Source organism: Trichechus manatus, unplaced genomic scaffold (assembly GCF_000243295.1).
Source record: "Trichechus manatus latirostris isolate Lorelei unplaced genomic scaffold, TriManLat1.0 scaffold00002, whole genome shotgun sequence".
NCBI lineage: Eukaryota > Metazoa > Chordata > Mammalia > Sirenia > Trichechidae > Trichechus > Trichechus manatus.
Window position 1 is genome coordinate 37,327,323 of NW_004443938.1, and position 16,668 is coordinate 37,343,990.

Consider the following 16,668-nt stretch of genomic DNA (forward strand, 5'->3'; position numbering starts at 1 on the left):
AGATGGTTCACAGATTCATTGTTGTTCTTTCTCATTGCATAGTACTCCATTGTGTGTATGTACCATAGTTTGTTTATCCATTCATCTGTTGATGGGCATAAGATTTGAATTTTTAAAGCTGACGTGATCTCCTTAATCTCTGAGAGGTAGGGCAGGACCAGAATTATTTCACTAGTGAGGAAACTGAGAGACAAAGGGTTAGGGTCCAGTTGGGATGACAGAGATGGAGGAAGGAAGGCAGACTTCAGAGGGTTTTGAAGCTCAGAGGGAAATACATTTTTTTTTTTTTTTAAGAAAACATCTGTTACTTTCCAGGTACACTTGACTACTCACTGTTAAGTAGGCGGAAGTCAATGAATGGATAGGAGCCACGGCGTTCAGCAGGAACACCTGTCTGACCCCTTAGTCGTACATCTCCTAGAAAACAGAAAATCCAAACAAATGTTTGAAAATGTTGCCAAGTGTATTCACTGTTCTTCTGTAAATCCTCTTAACTAGTTATGTTAATAGAACCAACACCAGATGGCAGGAGAAAAATGAATTCCATTCACCTTGCTTAAGAGAGCTCTATGTAGGAAGGGATATTTAATAAATGCTGAGTGTAATGAACATGGAGCCCTGGTGGCATAGTGGTTAAAGAGCTCAGCTGCTAACCAAAAGGTTGGAAGTTAGTTCAAATCTACCAGCTGCTCCTTGGAAACCCTCTGGGGCAGTTCTACTCTGTCCTGTAGGGTCGTGGACTTGACATTAATGGGTTTGGTTTTTGGGTTTGGTTTTTGAGTAATGAACTTGGCAATACTGTAACGAATGAAGCAGAGATCTTGCTTACATTTGCTTGAAAGATGTTTTAGCAATTACAAAGTTTCCATAGTTTTAAAATGTTTCCCAGGGTCATAAAGATGAAGCATCTTAATCTGGGAAGACAAATGGTGTGTTGGGATTGTAGCTGTTGTTGTTATGTGCTGTGGGGTAGATTCCAACTCATAGTGACCCTGTATGACAGAGTAGTGCCCCATAGCATTTTCTAGGTTGTAATTTTTAGGGAAGCAGTTTGCCAGGACTTTTCTCCCACAGAGTGGCTGGTGAGTTCGAGCTGCCGACCTTTCTGGTTAGCAGCACAGTGCTTAACCACTGAGGCACCAGGGCTCCTTGTAGCTCTTATGTTTATTAGAAAATTTTAATTGCCTACAGTATCATTTCTCTTGGTTCCAGCATAGTTATTTTCTGACTGGGATCTACCTTCCTTGTCTCCAGGGTTGTATCCTTGATCTGCTTTAGAATTTGTTGAGAATTTTTCTCTTTCCTTCATCCCCAGATAATGACCAGCCTAGTTCCAAGTACTTCAGACACTTGGCTACCTTGTAAGTGGAATAGTCTGTAGAGTTTCTATGATTTATTTATTTGTAGGTTTCCTTTAATGTTTGTGTTCATTTTCATTTTTGGTATGTGGTCCCGCCTTTCTAGCCAGGGAGGTAACACAATGGAGTGGAAAGAGCATTGACCCTGGAATAAAGCAGACCTTGTGTAAATCTGAAGGAGTCCTGGGGTAGCACAAACAGTTAAGAACTCATCTACTAAGGTTGGTGGTTCAAATCTACCCAGACGCACCTTGGAATAAAGGGTTGGTGGTCTACTTCTGAAAGTCACAACTACTGAAAACCCTATGGAGTACAGTTCTACTCTGAAACATACGGGGTCGCCGTGAGTAGGAATCAACTTGATGGTAAGTGGTTTGGTTTTGTGTGTGTGTAAACCTGGCTCAGATACTTGATACCCGTGTGATCTTGGGAAATTTAGTTCTCTGAACCTCAGTTGCCTCATCTGTAAAATGAAGCTAAGATCCACTTCTAAAGGGTCACTGTTGGAGCTTCTGAAAACCAAAAAACAAACAAACTTGTTGCTGTTGAGTCAATTCCGACTCATAGTCACCCTACAGGATAGTGTGGAACTGCTCCATAGGATTTCCAAAGAGCGGCTGGTGAATTCGAACTGCAGCCTGAGCTCTTAACCACTGTGCCGCTAGGGCTCCGTCACTGTATAGAATGGGTCTAATTAACAAAATAACCTTCGATGCCTGGCAATTACTGCTGGTTTCACTTCTTTCTAAACTCTTGCAGAGCAAGGATTGTGCAAATTATGTTTTTTGCATTTCTTGATAGCGCTTTGTGTGCTGTTTAGGATTTAGTAGACTCTAAGGAAATGTTCTTGTCAGCAAGAGTAGATGAAAAGACCAAATTCACCAAGTATTACGTATAATATGGAATTGGGAAGAGGTAGAAATACACTAGACCTAATATATTTTTGGAACAACTACATCAGGGAACCTTTCAATTCCAGGAGTAATGGGTCCAATCTCATAAGCCCCCTTTTTCCGAGACTTGAGGTGGCACTGGGCCCCCAGACTAGGAGTGAAGAGAAGGAACAGTCTTCTCTCCTCCCTCCTAACTCAAAAATTCAAAGCTTTGAATTTTATGTTGGTGATTTATTTAATGCTTCCTGTATTCTGATATTGTATTGCCATCTTGATATTAAAGAATATAACAATTTATGGAATAAAAGAGATTAAGCAAAGTGAGAAGAGGAGGGAAGAGATGGAAAAGTACATTTAAAAATATTCATGAATGAATATAATCTGACAACAAAGAAAGGAATGCAATGAGCGTTTGTTAAGTTCGGGGGGCGGAGGGCCAACAGTTGGAGGAAAGCGATGGGAAGCACTTTCGTCTCAGTAGTTGTCTTGAACACTCTATGTTTATAAGGTTCTAAAAAGTTTACAGAGCACTTTCACAAACACCACAGTTTGTTTATTTTCTTGTTACTCTCCTTGGATTCTCAGAATAGCCTTGTGAGAAGGGCCACTATTATTCTCCTTACTTTATAGGTGAGAACGTGGAGGCTCTGAGAAGACGGCTGCAAAGGACTACTATTCACTTCAGTAGCCTCAGCTAAGGGCCAGGCCCCTTAAAAGCAAACAGTAAATATCTGATGACTCTAATTAAAGCCGCCTGAATCGATGGTGCTTTAAGCTTATAATTAGCAGGGCTAGCACTTGAATCTGGAGTCCCTGGGTAGTACGACTAGTTAATGTGCTTGGCTGCTAATTGAAAGGTTGGAAGTTTGAGCGCACCCAAAAGCACCTCACAAGAAAGGCCTGGTGATCTATTTTCCAAAAAAACAGCCGTTTAAAACCCTATGGAGCACAGCTTTACTCTGACACACATGGGGTCACCAGGAGTCGGAACCAACTGTACAACGACCAGTTAGCCCTTAAATTTAGGATGTTAGATTTCATAGGCAGAGCTCTTTCCTCAATACCATTTGTTGTTAACCTTATGGAGGGTGCAGACCTAATTTTAAAATGGGAAGAAAAAAAGTCATAGACCCCTACATGATAGAAATTGTACTTCAGATAGCATTTCTATTGAGAAAATACAGCATGTCAAAATGATGTAACAAATTCAGCACTGCTTTTAAATGAGAGTTTGTATTTTATGAATGGCAGCAAGGTTGACATGCGTTTGAAGAACTGTGCATGAATGGGACCTATTCACTTGGTTTACAGACAAAGCTGACTGGGCTTGTGGATATGCTGCCCTGTTGTTATAATCCCTTGGGCTTCTCCCAGGGGTTCTGGCTTACGATTTGAAAATTGCTTCTCCACTAGTATTTTCTTCTTAGTATTACCAAAGAATTCCTCCTGACCTAGTAGTTCTGAGGGTACCATTTTTCCAGAAATCTTCTATATAATAACAATGTAGATTTGAAAGCCTCTTAAGGGATTTAGTCCCTTTATTCAACTTACAGTCAAAGGCAGAGGAGACCCATCATCGTGTATGATTTTAGATTTAGGGCAACTGTGCGGAGGCAGCACCACATGGCAGAATGGGTGAAGGAGAGGACGACGGACTAGGAATTAAGAGACTCTTGTTTCTGAGAAGATCAGTGTTTCGTCATATTGGGTGACTCTGAACAAATCGGTAATCACTTCGAGGTTCCGTTTTCTTGTATGTAATATAGCACAATTATCAATGTTTTGCCTCCCTCAGAGGGTTGTTGGGAGGAAAATATAAGGTGTGGAAAATAACATGATTGTTGTTGTTAGTTGCCATTGAGTTGGCTCTGACTCACGGTGATCCCATGTGCAACAGAACACTGCCCAATCCTGTGCTCTCTTCACTACTGTTGGTCCATTGTTTCAGCCGCTGTGCATTTTGGATGCCTTCCCATCTAGGGGCTCATCTTCCAGAACTGTATCAGATAATATTCTGTTGTAATCCATAGGGTTTTAATGGCTAATTTTTAGAAGTAGACCTCCAGATCTTTCTTCCTAGTTGGAAACTCTGCTGAAACCTGTCCACCATGGGTGACCCTGCTGGTATTTGAAATACTGGTGGCATAGCTTCCAGCATCATAGCAACATGCAAGCCACCACAGTACGACAAACTGACAGATGGGTGGTGGAACAACATGATAGGTAACATTTATTGAATGCTTATGCGGTGCTTACATTTTACATGCGTTATCTCATATCATCTGTATAACAACCCAATGAATTTGGTATTATTATTATTAGAGCATTTTATAGATGAGGAAACTGAAGTCAGTGGACATTAGGTAACTGGTCCAAGCTCACAGAGCTTGTGCTCAAACTCAGATCTGATTTCAAACCTTATGTGCTCAGTTACTCTCCTGTATTATCCAGATAAACAGTTAAGCATGAATATTTTCTTGCCAATGCATTCTTTGATTGCTATTTGCCAATAAGTCAAATGTATATTCATCATGATTCCTGGAAACTGAACACCAGGGGAATCACCCATCTTGATGAATCTGAGGTTCAATCAAATTGTTGGTGCTTATTCAAATAGCAGCTCAGGGGAATTGGGCTGCCTGAGTAAGACAAGCAAAGCCTGTTCTGGATGAACAAGGTATCTATTACTTTTAAGTAAGAAATGGAAAGCAATTATTAAAAAAAATAAATCAGGCAGAACTGAAATTATCTAGTAACCAATTTACTCAAACTTTCAATTAAGCAGAATTCAAGGTGCATCCCTAAACAAATACAACAAAACAAATCAAAAGTAACAACAACAAACTTCACAGTCACACCTGAAAGATTTGGTATCAGTGCTTCATATACTGTCTATACTTAGAGTCCTAAAAGCTGATTACTCATAACCAAAATGATGGCCCTTAGGCATTGTTATGGATTGAATTGTGCCCCCCAAAAATATGTGTTGTAAATCCTAACCTCTATGCCTGTGGTTATAATCCCATTTGAGAATGAGTTGTCTGTTATGTTAACGAGTCAGGATTGTGTAAAGTGTGTTTTAAGTCAATTTCATTTGATACACAAAACAGATTAAATAAGCAAGCAAAAGAAACAGAGATGGGGGAAGGGAGATGCTAAACCACATGAAGATTGCCCAGGAGCAGAAGCTCAAAGAGACAAGGACCTTCCTCCAGGGCCAACAGAGGGAGAAAGCCTTCCCCTAAAGCCGGCACTCTGAATTCAGACTTCTAGCCTCCTAAACTGTGAGAAAATAAATTTCTGTTTGTTAAAGCCACCCATTTGTGGTATTTATGTTATAGAAGCACTAGATAACTAAGACAGAATTTGGTACAAAGAAGTGAGGGTGCTGTGCTAACAAATACCTACAATGTGGAAGTGGTTTTGGAATTGGGTAATGGGTGAAAGTTGGAAGAGTTTTAAGCTGTCTAATAGTAAAAATCTAGATTGCCTTGAAGAGACTGTTGGTAGAATTATGGACGTCAAAGGCAATTCTGGTGAGGACTCAGAAGAAAGACAGCAGAGCTATAAGGAAAGTCTCTATCATCTTAGAGAATGTATATGGTACCAACAACAGAATGTTGTTAGAAATGTGGATGTTAAACGTGTTTCTGGTGAGGCTTTAAAAGAAAATGATGTACACGTGACTGGACAAAGGAGGAAGGGCAATGCTTTTTATGTAGTGGCAAAGAACTTGTCTGAATTACGTTCAAATGTCTGGTGGAAAGCAGAAGTTGTAAGAGATGAACTTGGATACCTGGCTGAGGAGATTTCTAAGCAAGATTTTAAAGGGGCTACATGGTTTCTTCTTGCCGTTTATAGTAAAATGTGAGAGGAAGGAGATAGACTTAAAAATGAACAGTGCAAAATTTAAAGATTTGGAAAATTCTGTTGTACAAGCCAAGAACACGTGTCCTAGAATCTTCTTCAAGAATGTGGCCACATAATCTTTTGTTAAAGAGATTAAGCCTGTGACTGATGGATCTAACTAGCTACTACAGCAGAAAACCCATTGGGTTAGACTGAAGGGGTCACAGACAGGAGAAAAGGAAAGAAAACTCTCTGTCTCTTGGGCTTCTACAAGCAGGAAACAGGCCAAAGGAGGTACATCTGTTTCAAAGGGTGGGGCCACGGTCTCCTGGATCTCAAAGGGTGTGGACATAGTCTCCTAGGTTTCCAAGAGTGAAATCTTCACCAGCTTGGCTCTAGAGTGTGGGGCTGTTGTTAAGGTGTGCCAGGGGAATGGGGCCACAACCCAAAGGTGAGGGTGTGGGGCTTCCATGCCCAAGGGGCAGAAGAACTGGGCCTGTTGGGGCCAAGGAGGTGGGGTCACCACTCAGATGGACTAGGAAAATAGGGTGAACGGAGCAGGGTTGCCACCCCAGGGGGCCTGGAAGATGGAGTTGAAGCCCAGGGCCAAGGGGCCTCTACCCAGAATCCAGTGAGTGTGGCCATCACCTAGAGTTTGGAGGGCAAGTCCATTGCCCAGATGGTCCGAAGGGAGGATTATTTTCAAGACTTGACAGCCAATGTAAATTGTTTTCCTGGTTCTTGGACTTAATGGGTGCCTGTTATCCCTTCTTTCCCTCCAATTTCCCCCATTTGTAATGGAAATGTCTACCTTGTGCCTGTTCGACCAATGTATTTTAGAAGCAGATAACTTGTAGTCTAGATTTCATGGGTTCACAAATGAAGAGGAATTTTGCCCCAGGATGGAATACACCAAAGTCTCACCCATATTTGATTTAGATGATTCAGAAGATGAGATTTTGAACTTGGAGTTGGTATAAGACTTGGGATGATGTGATGGGGTGAACATGTTTTGTGTATGGGAAGGACATAAATTTTGGGGGGCCAAAGGTAGAATGTTATGGATTGAATTGTGTCTCACCAAAATACACCCGTTTTTGTGGAGTCAATTCCAACTCATAGTGAATTCTAACCTCTATACCTGTGGTTATAATCCTGTTTGGGAATGGGTTGTCTTTGCTATGTTAATGAGACAGGATTAGTGTAGCGTGTGTCTTAAATCAATCTCTTTTGAGTTATAAAAGAGATTAAACAAGCAAGCAAAAGAAGCAGAGATGAGGGAAGGAAGATGCCAAGCCACAGGAAGATTGCCCAGGAGCAGAAGCTCAAAGAAACAAGGACCTTCCTCAACAGCCTACAGAGAGAGAAAGCCTTCCCCTAAAGCCGGCACTCTGAAGTCAGACTTCCAGCCTCCTAAACTGTGAGAAAACAAATTTCTGTTTGTTAAAGCCACCCATTTGTGGTATTTCTGTTATAGCAGCACTAAATAACTAAGACAGGCATAGTAGATTATTGTTTTATAAAAAGATTAAATCACTTAAAAAATACTATATTACTATATTTAGTAAGGCAGGACAATTCTAAGTGGGCTAACAATGTATTTTAGAAAATTTCCAACACAGAAAGTTAAATAAAAACAAATCAAATATTCCATATAGTGAGCATCTTAGTTAATTGAGGCTCTAATATAGTAAAATTATTTAACGTGTTAATTATATATTTCCAGTACAGAAAGTTTTCTATCCTTCTCCCTGTCTTGATGAGTCTCTTTCGATACTAAATGGCCTTAACATGCTGGTTGGCAGAGAGAAGTAATTCAATCACAACAGTCCCTGGAGGAGCTGATGCCTCTGAGTTGATGTCGGAAGAACAGAACAAGTGGTGTCCTGCTGAACTGCTTTTACTGGCCTGTGGTCTCAGGCAATCATCTATTTACCTAGGGCCTGATATCCAAGCTAAACAATTATTTTGACTATTCATTAAGGCCTTGTTTAACTTGAGAAACATTTTTTTCTGGCACATGGCAGGTACTGTGGAAGCAGGGTAGGAAGCGTTGACAGCCGAGTCATGTCCTCGGTCTGTTCTTATTGTGTTCCTAAATGAAACAAACAGCAGGGGAATTCTTATTTTGAAAGGGCTGCTTCTCTTTTGCCCCTTTGGGCTGAAAACGTAACATGTCGTCCTTGGGTATTTAAGGCTGCAAACACACACTGAGAAATGAGTCATTGTAGGAGCCAAGGCCTGGAGACAGCCGCTTACTTTCCCAGGGGACGTGGTTCCAGGATGGACCTCTTGTCCACTTGGCCCCTTGTGCTGTCTCTGTTTAATAAAAGCTTGAGCTAGGGAGCAGACATTTATGTGGCCTCTTATGTAACTAGCAGAGAGGGTGGAGATTCTGACAGCGATGACAACTTACAGTGGCTGAAACACAGGCCACATGACAAGAGCCAGAATCCCGCCCCAATTGTGGTGTTGAGGTCGTTTCAGGGTGGGGAGAGGGGTAAGGAAGGGACAGAGCAGCAGCTACTGTTCTCCTATTGCATCCGAGACAAATGAAGAAGATAATGAAGTTCTGATGTAAACAGCTTTCAGAGAACTTACTGATCTATAGAGATTCATCACAGGGGCATAACTAAGGAACAAGGAAGATGAGATGGTGGTAGTGTCAGAATGAAGAAATTGCGGAGAAGCCCGTATATGGTGGAAAAGAAGAAGCTCTCATGGAATGTGTTCCTTTGAGCTTTCTTAGCATGTTATTAATTCATGTCACTGCTACAACTTGCAAAATGAAGGCAGAGAGAACCCAGATCCCCAAATCTCAGACAAGAACTTTAGCCACACTGCAGTGCCTCAGCTTGTACCTTTGTAAATTTTAGATGACTACTCTCAGAATTAGCAGTGTGAGTTATTTCTAAGATGTTTATCTAGCCAAACAAAGAGAAGGAAGTTGTTCAATTTAATCACTCCATAGATTTATGATATAGTAAAAAAAAAAAAAAAAAAACCAGTTGTAGTAGAGTTGATTCTGACTTATGGTGACATGTGTTAGACTAGAACTATACTCCTTAGAGTTTTTAGTGGCTGATTTTTCAGAAGTAGATCACCAGGCCTTTCTTCCAAGGTGCCTCTGGGTGAACTCAAACTGCCAACCTTACAGTTAGGAGCCAAGTGTGTTAAACCATTTGTGCCACCCAGGCATGTGTAAATAGTCAATTTAGATAATTCAGGTAGAGATTATTATCCTGAGGACTATGATTTACATGAAATCCAAGATGGCTGACTAGAGCCAAATTTAACATATGGAGGTTCAATCTCCTGCTTCACTGTCTTGAGTGAGGCTAGGCCTGTCTGGTGACTAAGGACTATGTGTTGAGTTGGCTGAGTGGGAAACTTCATATCCATTGGTCTGTTTTTCTCTAGCTATATATGTATTCCTGCACTGTCGTTGAGAGAGCTTCCTGCGTAGGAGAGAGACAAGTCAGGGTTTAGTCATTCCAGAACCACACTTTTGGTAAAAGGAACAAAAGAAAGAATTCACCACATGTTAAACTTTGCCTACTTTTTAAAACCCTTACCTTTATATCAGAGTCCAAGAAAAGGGAGGTTTCATGAAGTTAGAGTCCTCAAACAATACTGTACTATCTCACAGCTTTAGCTTAGAATTGTTAAATACTTTGTGATAAATATGCATTTTGGGACTTGAATGCTGCAAAAGCAAATATGTAATAGCAATTCCTTTATTCTCCAAAGTAGGTAAGGTCAATTTTAACTCAGACTAGTGCCAACAGGTAATATCCATATTTTTCAGTTGATGCTTTTTCAGAGAGAAAATGAGAGAGAAGTGAGTTTTAATCATCGGGAACACAGGAGTCTAATAAAAAAGATACTGAACAAGAATGCCTAAAGAGAATTCCAAAAGCTATAAAAGAACTTAAAAGAACACGAAGAACATGTCTACTTACAAAGACTGGGAAGAAGGGGAATAACCCAAGGAGTTATTTTTGGGAATGTGTGATCTGGGTAACAACAACAACAGTAGAATTGAGAGCAGAACATTAATGCTCAATTTTTAAATCAAATATGATTTTTACATTTAAAAAGCCTTCACATTTTAGATCTATGGTTAAAGGTATAATTCAGACTCTTACACTAGCTCTCCAGTAAGCATATTTCTGTGAGTACAGGCAAACAATTTAAATTGGCAATGCTGTTTTCAGAATCCAATGCTGTTTGTTAGTAGGAAGAGATGTTCTTTTCATCTGATGAGTATGTAGCTTTCTGAAAAAAATTAATGATATAGCAGGAGAGGCGGGGGAGGAGAAAGAGAGAAGAAGGCAAAGAGAGAGAAGTAGGAGGAGAGAAGAGGCTACAAAGAAAATGAATGAGGCAAGAGATTGCACGTGGGGGATGAGGGAGAGGAAGATGTCAAGAATAGTTCCTAAATTTCTGTCTTGCATAACTGGATGGTTGATTGTGTCAATCACAAGAAAAAAGGAATTCTCGAAGAGAGTTATTTCATGCTCTTCATCTGATAAATGATATTTAAGATAGATGATACTGACAATAGATAATATTTTGTGGGAGGAAATAAACTGGAGAGGAACCATGGGAACAGTCTTGGCCTCATGTAATTTACAGTCTAGTGGAGGACTAGGACAGAACAATCATACGCATAAATGTAAAGTTGCAACTTTGGTTAGTGGAACAAAAGAGAAGTGTATTGTGTTAAAAAAGCGGTAACAAGGACTTCACTTCATCACAAGGTTGTTGGGAACTTCTCTTAAGAGGTGATATTTGAGCTGAGATCTGGTGGATGAAAAGGAGTTAGTTTAAGACAACACATATGTCCCAATTAGTCCTAGAAAGTTCTGATTTATGCCTGTGTCCTGCCTGGAGTAATAGTAATAGTGCTCCTGTTCATTCTCAAAAATATCCTGGCTTGAACCATACATTATATGATCACCCTTGGTGCAGCGTTCCAGGCAGAGGGGAGTGCATGTCCAAAGGTCCTATGGCAGGAGGGATGGTCTATCTGAGGCACCTAACAAGGCCACGTATCTCATAGCAAAGAGAACACAGCAAGGTACGGCATGGTGCAAAATGAGTTTGGAGAGGTGTCAGGACTTTGTAGGACAGACTGAGGAGTTTGACTTTATTCCAAAAGAATTAAGAAGCCATGGAATAATTTTAACAGGATGATGATGTGATCAGATTTGCATGTTGAAAAAAGAATTTTGGGTACAGTATAGAGGATGGATTGGAGGGGACAAGAATGACTAATTAAAAGATCACTGCAATAGTAAGAAAAGATGGTGGCTTGGACTAGAGCGATGGTGTTGGTAGAGAGAGGTGAACAGACTTTCAAGATATTTAGTAGGTAAAATTGATGAGATTTGGTGAGGAATTGCATATGAGGGCTGAGGGAGAGGAAATAATTGCAGGATAATTCCTAGATTTTTGGCTGACATAATTGGATCGCTGTTTGTATTAATTACAGGACAAGGGATTTCCAGAAGGACCAAGTTTGAGAGAGAAGTTCATGTGCTCAATGTTGGCTGTATTGAGCGTAAGTGCTATTGCGATTTTTAAGTGAAAATGTCAAGTAGGCAGTTGGACATATGGGTATGGGGCTCAGAGGGAATATCTGGGCTGGAGATAGAAACTTGTAAGTAAAGCATTTATGAAGTTGCTGAGGAAGTGAAAGCAAGAAGTGAATAGGGCCCGGCACTTGCCTTTGGAGAACTGTAACATTTAATGTCTTGCTAGAGGAGGAGTCTATAAAGGAGACAGAGAGGGGTGGCCATGGAGGTAGGAGGAAAACCAGAAGCTCACTGCCTCATGGCAGAGTCCATGGTTTCCAGACAGATCTTGCTGAAGGAGCAAGTGAAGTGATGATTGATAAAAGTCTATTGGATTTAACTGAGTGACTGGAATGAGAGATAGAAGCAGAATCCTTTGGACATGACATGGAGTTGGGGACTTGAGAAGGTTTTGTTAAGGAGCTGATTTTTAGATGGCTCTTGAATGATGAGTAACACTTTGAAAAGCAGCATTTTATAATGTTGGCTTGCGATTGGTCTATGACCAATTGAAATGACAGAAGGGATTTTTAGGAAAAAAAATCATGCTGTTCTTAAGAATAGTAGTAATCTCTAAGAATAATATTAATAATAAAATATCACTGGAGAATGGCTTGAGGATAAAACAGTCCAGGTCATGAAAATGCCTGTAAATTTTTACAAAAAATAGTGATAGCCTGTCTAACCACTTCCTATACTTGAATATACTTTAGGAAAAAAAAAAGAAAATCTAATGGAAATCACTGCCGAGACAAGTATTGGATGGGGAGAAAAAAAAAAGGATGGGCACATCGATGAGGGTAAGCATAATTAATGCAGTAAAATGCCAGCCAAATCCCAATATCACTGAATAATTTCTTAATTTTTTGAACTGCGAATAATTTGAGAGAAGAATTTTTATATATTGTTTGTTTTCATGTGCTTCTGAACTTCCTGATTCTGGACGGGAACAAAGACAAACCTGCCAAAATACTACAGGAAAAGATGTTGCTGATCACCGGCAGGAAATACTCTAAGTCCCACGAGAGAGTCTTTTCTTAGGAGACTTCCACACCAAATCTGCTGACCTGAGAGGGAGCATCAGGCCATCACACTCATGACTGGAGCCTGCTCAGGACCAGGAAGTATTTGGGAGTATTTTATTCCAGGCATCGCTTTCAACATGGCACTTGGGATTCTTTCAAGCTCCAAGTGTTGTTCACTTTTTGTTTGTTTTTCAGAAGGAAACAGATGGTGATAACTGGATTCAGTAGGAAAATGGTTGAATGGATTCTATTACATCCATGTTATAGAATACTATATTGCTATTAAAAACAGGAAATTATACTTCTACAGTAAGAGCTAGCATTTACTGAGTATGTACCGTGTTCTAGGTAATGTTTGAAGTACTTTTCAGGAATTGACTCATTTAATCCTCACACTAACTCACACTTACACAAAATAAATAAGTATAATTATCACTGTGATTTCCAAATGAAGTTTCTGAGAGACCAGACCAGTCGACCCCTACTCATGGTGACCCCATGCATGTCAGAATAGAACTTTGCTTTATAGATTTTTCAATGACTGATTTTTTGGAAATAGATTGCCAGGCCTATCTTCTGAGGTGCTTCTCAGTGAACTTGAACTTCCAATCTTTTGGTTAGCAGCTGAGCGTACTATCTGTTGGTACCCAGGGACTCCCACCGAGAGAGACAGAGATGTTAAATAACCCTCTGAGATGATATGGCCAGTGAGTGGAGAGGCCAGGCTTGAAAGCACAGCCTGTACCCTTAACTATATAACTAACTAAAACTATATCACAAAGTAAAGGAATCAATCGCATGAGAAGTTCTTTACTACCTGTATGACCTTGGTAAGTCATAACCACGCTGGGCTTCATTCAGTCTTCTTTTTGTTAAATATGGATAATAACGTGTGCTCTGTATACTTCACAGAGGAGTCTCTGGGTGGCATAGATGACTACTGAGCACTTGACTACTAGCTGAAAGGTTGGAGGTTCGAACCCACCCACAGGGACCTCAGAAGACAGGCTTGGTGATCTGCTTCTGGAAGGTCACAGACTTGAAAACCCTATGGAGCAGTTTTACTGTGCTCACCTGGGGTCACCAGAGTCAGAATCGACTCGGTGGCAACCAACAAAAACAACCTCACAGAAGGCAGGAATAAAATGAAATCACATGAATAAAACTACTTTGTAAATCACTTTGTAAGAAGGTTTTTATTATTAATAATATTTTCATGATATTTCTATATGAATATTAAATATATAAATTTTATATTTTACTATTATAATTTATGTTATGTAATATTTGACTTTGCCATATACATCAAGGTCAGTGTTAAAGTGTGTTCTGAGGAACATCATTCTTTGATGCGTGATTAAACATTATATGAATTAAAGGGTGCTGCCATTAATTGGGAGCCCTGGTGGTGCAGTGGTTAAGAGCTTGGTTGTTAACAAAATGTTGGCAGTTTGAATCCACCAAATCCTCCTTGGAAACCCTACGGGGCAGTTCTACTCTGTCCTATAGGGTCACTATGAGTCAGAATCTACTGGACAGCAATGGGTTTGGTGTTTGGTGGTTAAATGGGAGCCCTGGTGGCACAGTGGTTAAGCGCTCCACTGCTAACCAAAAGGTCAATGGTTTGAACCCACTAGCCGCTCTGTGGGAGAAAGATGTGGCAGTCTGCTTCTGTAAAGATTATAGTTTTGGAAACCCTATGGGGCAGTCCTACTCTGTCCTGCAGGGTCACTATGAGTCAGAATCTACTCAAGGGCAGTGGGTTCTTGGTGGTAGTTAAAGGTGTTTGAGAAACAGGTGTCACAAAATCAAACTTTTTTTTTTGAATTGCAGAATTTCTCGGACTTTTTAATAAGTTAATTTGCACTGTGAATATCCAAGAAGGTGAGCTCATACAGCATTTCCCAAACACATTTGTCCACGAAACATGTTTTTCAAGTATCTTCTGAGAGGACTGATTTGGGGAAAATTATTGAGTCTATGACGATCTACATGGAATGTGTGTGTGGTCGTGTGTCGTCGAGTGAATTCCCACTCATAGTGACCCTATCGGACAGAGTAGAACTGCCTGTAGGGTTTCCTAAGCTGTAATCTTTACGGGAGCAGATTGCCAGGCCTACGGAGCTGCTGGTAGGTTCAAATTGCCAACCGTCTCGTTAGCAGTCCATGGCTGAACTATTGTACCACCAAGGCTCTTGTGTGTGTAGTACCTAGATAAAAATCTTAGCACTAGAAAGAGCTTAGAGACCCCCTTGCTTCAATTCTCTAGCTGCCATCACCTCCTGCATGCTCATCCTGTATGACTCTAAGTTCTAATTTCTTTTCTGGACTATAGACCAATTGAATATTCACTATTTATGCCACAAGTTAGTTTTTGAGCATCTGCTCTCTGTCAGGCCCTGTTCTAGACCTGGGAATATAGCAGTGAACCAAACAGAGGTAACAGGCCTGCCCTCATGGGACTCACATTCTAGTGGGGAGAAGCTGACAATAAATAAAATCAGTAAGGAAACTGCCTAGTATAAGAAAGTGATGTAAGCCCTGTGGGGTAGAATAAAGCGGGAGGGGGGGTGAGCGAGCGCAGGGTGACTGGGGTGGGGCTTCAGTTTACACGGGGAAGGGTCTAGGAAACGCTCACTGGGAAGGTGACTTTAGAGCAAAGACCTGAATGAAGCGAGGGAGAAGCCGTGAGACCATGTGGGAGGAGCATCGCAAGCTGAAGGAGCAGCGAGCACAGGGGGACAACAAGAGCCTGCCTGGCACTTCTAGGAAAGCAAGGAGGCCACTGCGCTAGAGCTCTGAGTGAAGGTCGAGTGGGAGAAGATGAAGGCAGAGAGATAAGAGCGAGGGAGCGGCACATAGGTTAGGGACTCAGAGTGAAACGGGAGACATATAGGAGGGTTTTGAACAAGACAGTGACATAAGCTGACTAATATTTTTAAACGGTTGCGCTGGCTGCTGTGTTAAGAGTACAATGTAGGGGGAGCGTTGTACATTTAATATATAGGGTTGCTACGAGTTGCAATCGACTCGACGGCAATGGGTTTGGCTTGGTTTTTATACCCCAAAAGAATATATTATCTGCCCCCATAACCCAGGTCCTGTTTTGCATTTTCCATCCAGGTTATGGCAAATCCACTCGCTCACCAAAGCCTGTTACTGTGACTCCTCTCTTTGCTCGCTGCCACCAGAGTGGTTTCATCACTCAGCAGTGTAGGCACTCTTGTAGGGCCTGTGTGTGCGAGGCGCTCTCTAGAAAAGGGTGCTAAGCCACAATAAACATTCTCCTGGCCTCAAATGGGAAGGTGGGTGGAAAACGGATCATGGCATATGGCCACGCGTCTACTTCATTTACACAAGTTGCCCACAAAATTGTATAAATATATGCAATAAAAAATACATTTTATATATTATTTAAAATATAAACATAATGGATATTAGGGAGAAGTGTATTTTGGAGTATTTTATCTGTAAAATTAATTAAGCTAGACCATGTAGGATACATACTTGGAATAATGTGCTTACAGCATTTACTTGGAAAAAAGACTATTTAAAAAGTAGATAAAATATAAAACTTTTTGTACACTTTCATTGGCTTCTTTAGATGAACTTCTCTTTTCTTGCTTTTTGAGATATTTTGTGATCTCAGTATAATGTGATTTGTATGTTTCTTATCTATAAACTTCAAAGCAGAGAGCATGTCTTAGCCATCATTGGGAAAATAATTCCTGAGTTAACTGAATGAATATACATTATAATAAATTTGTCTTTAGAGTTTTCTATCATTATTGAGACTTATAACCCATTTGAATCTCTTTCGATGGAAACATATATATCTCACTTTTTAAAATCTTCTTTTTCAAAGTCTAACCATGCCCGGAATTCCCTTTTTTGTGAATTGCAATACACTACTCCCGTCTTTGTGATAATTAAACCATGTCCAAACCTAATTACGTGATTTTAA

General features: G+C 40.5%; 1 protein-coding gene across 2 annotated transcripts in view; it reads right to left on the minus strand.

The window, feature by feature from the left end:
• PDE7B (phosphodiesterase 7B) overlaps positions 1 to 16,668 on the minus strand; it is a 375,050-nt gene that overhangs the window by 91,857 nt on the left and 266,525 nt on the right. For both annotated transcript variants that reach the window (XM_004368891.2, XM_023729894.1), the window contains one exon: positions 334 to 417. In XM_004368891.2, the coding sequence (XP_004368948.1) occupies positions 334 to 417 (84 nt within the window). The remainder of the gene's footprint in view (positions 1 to 333; positions 418 to 16,668) is intronic.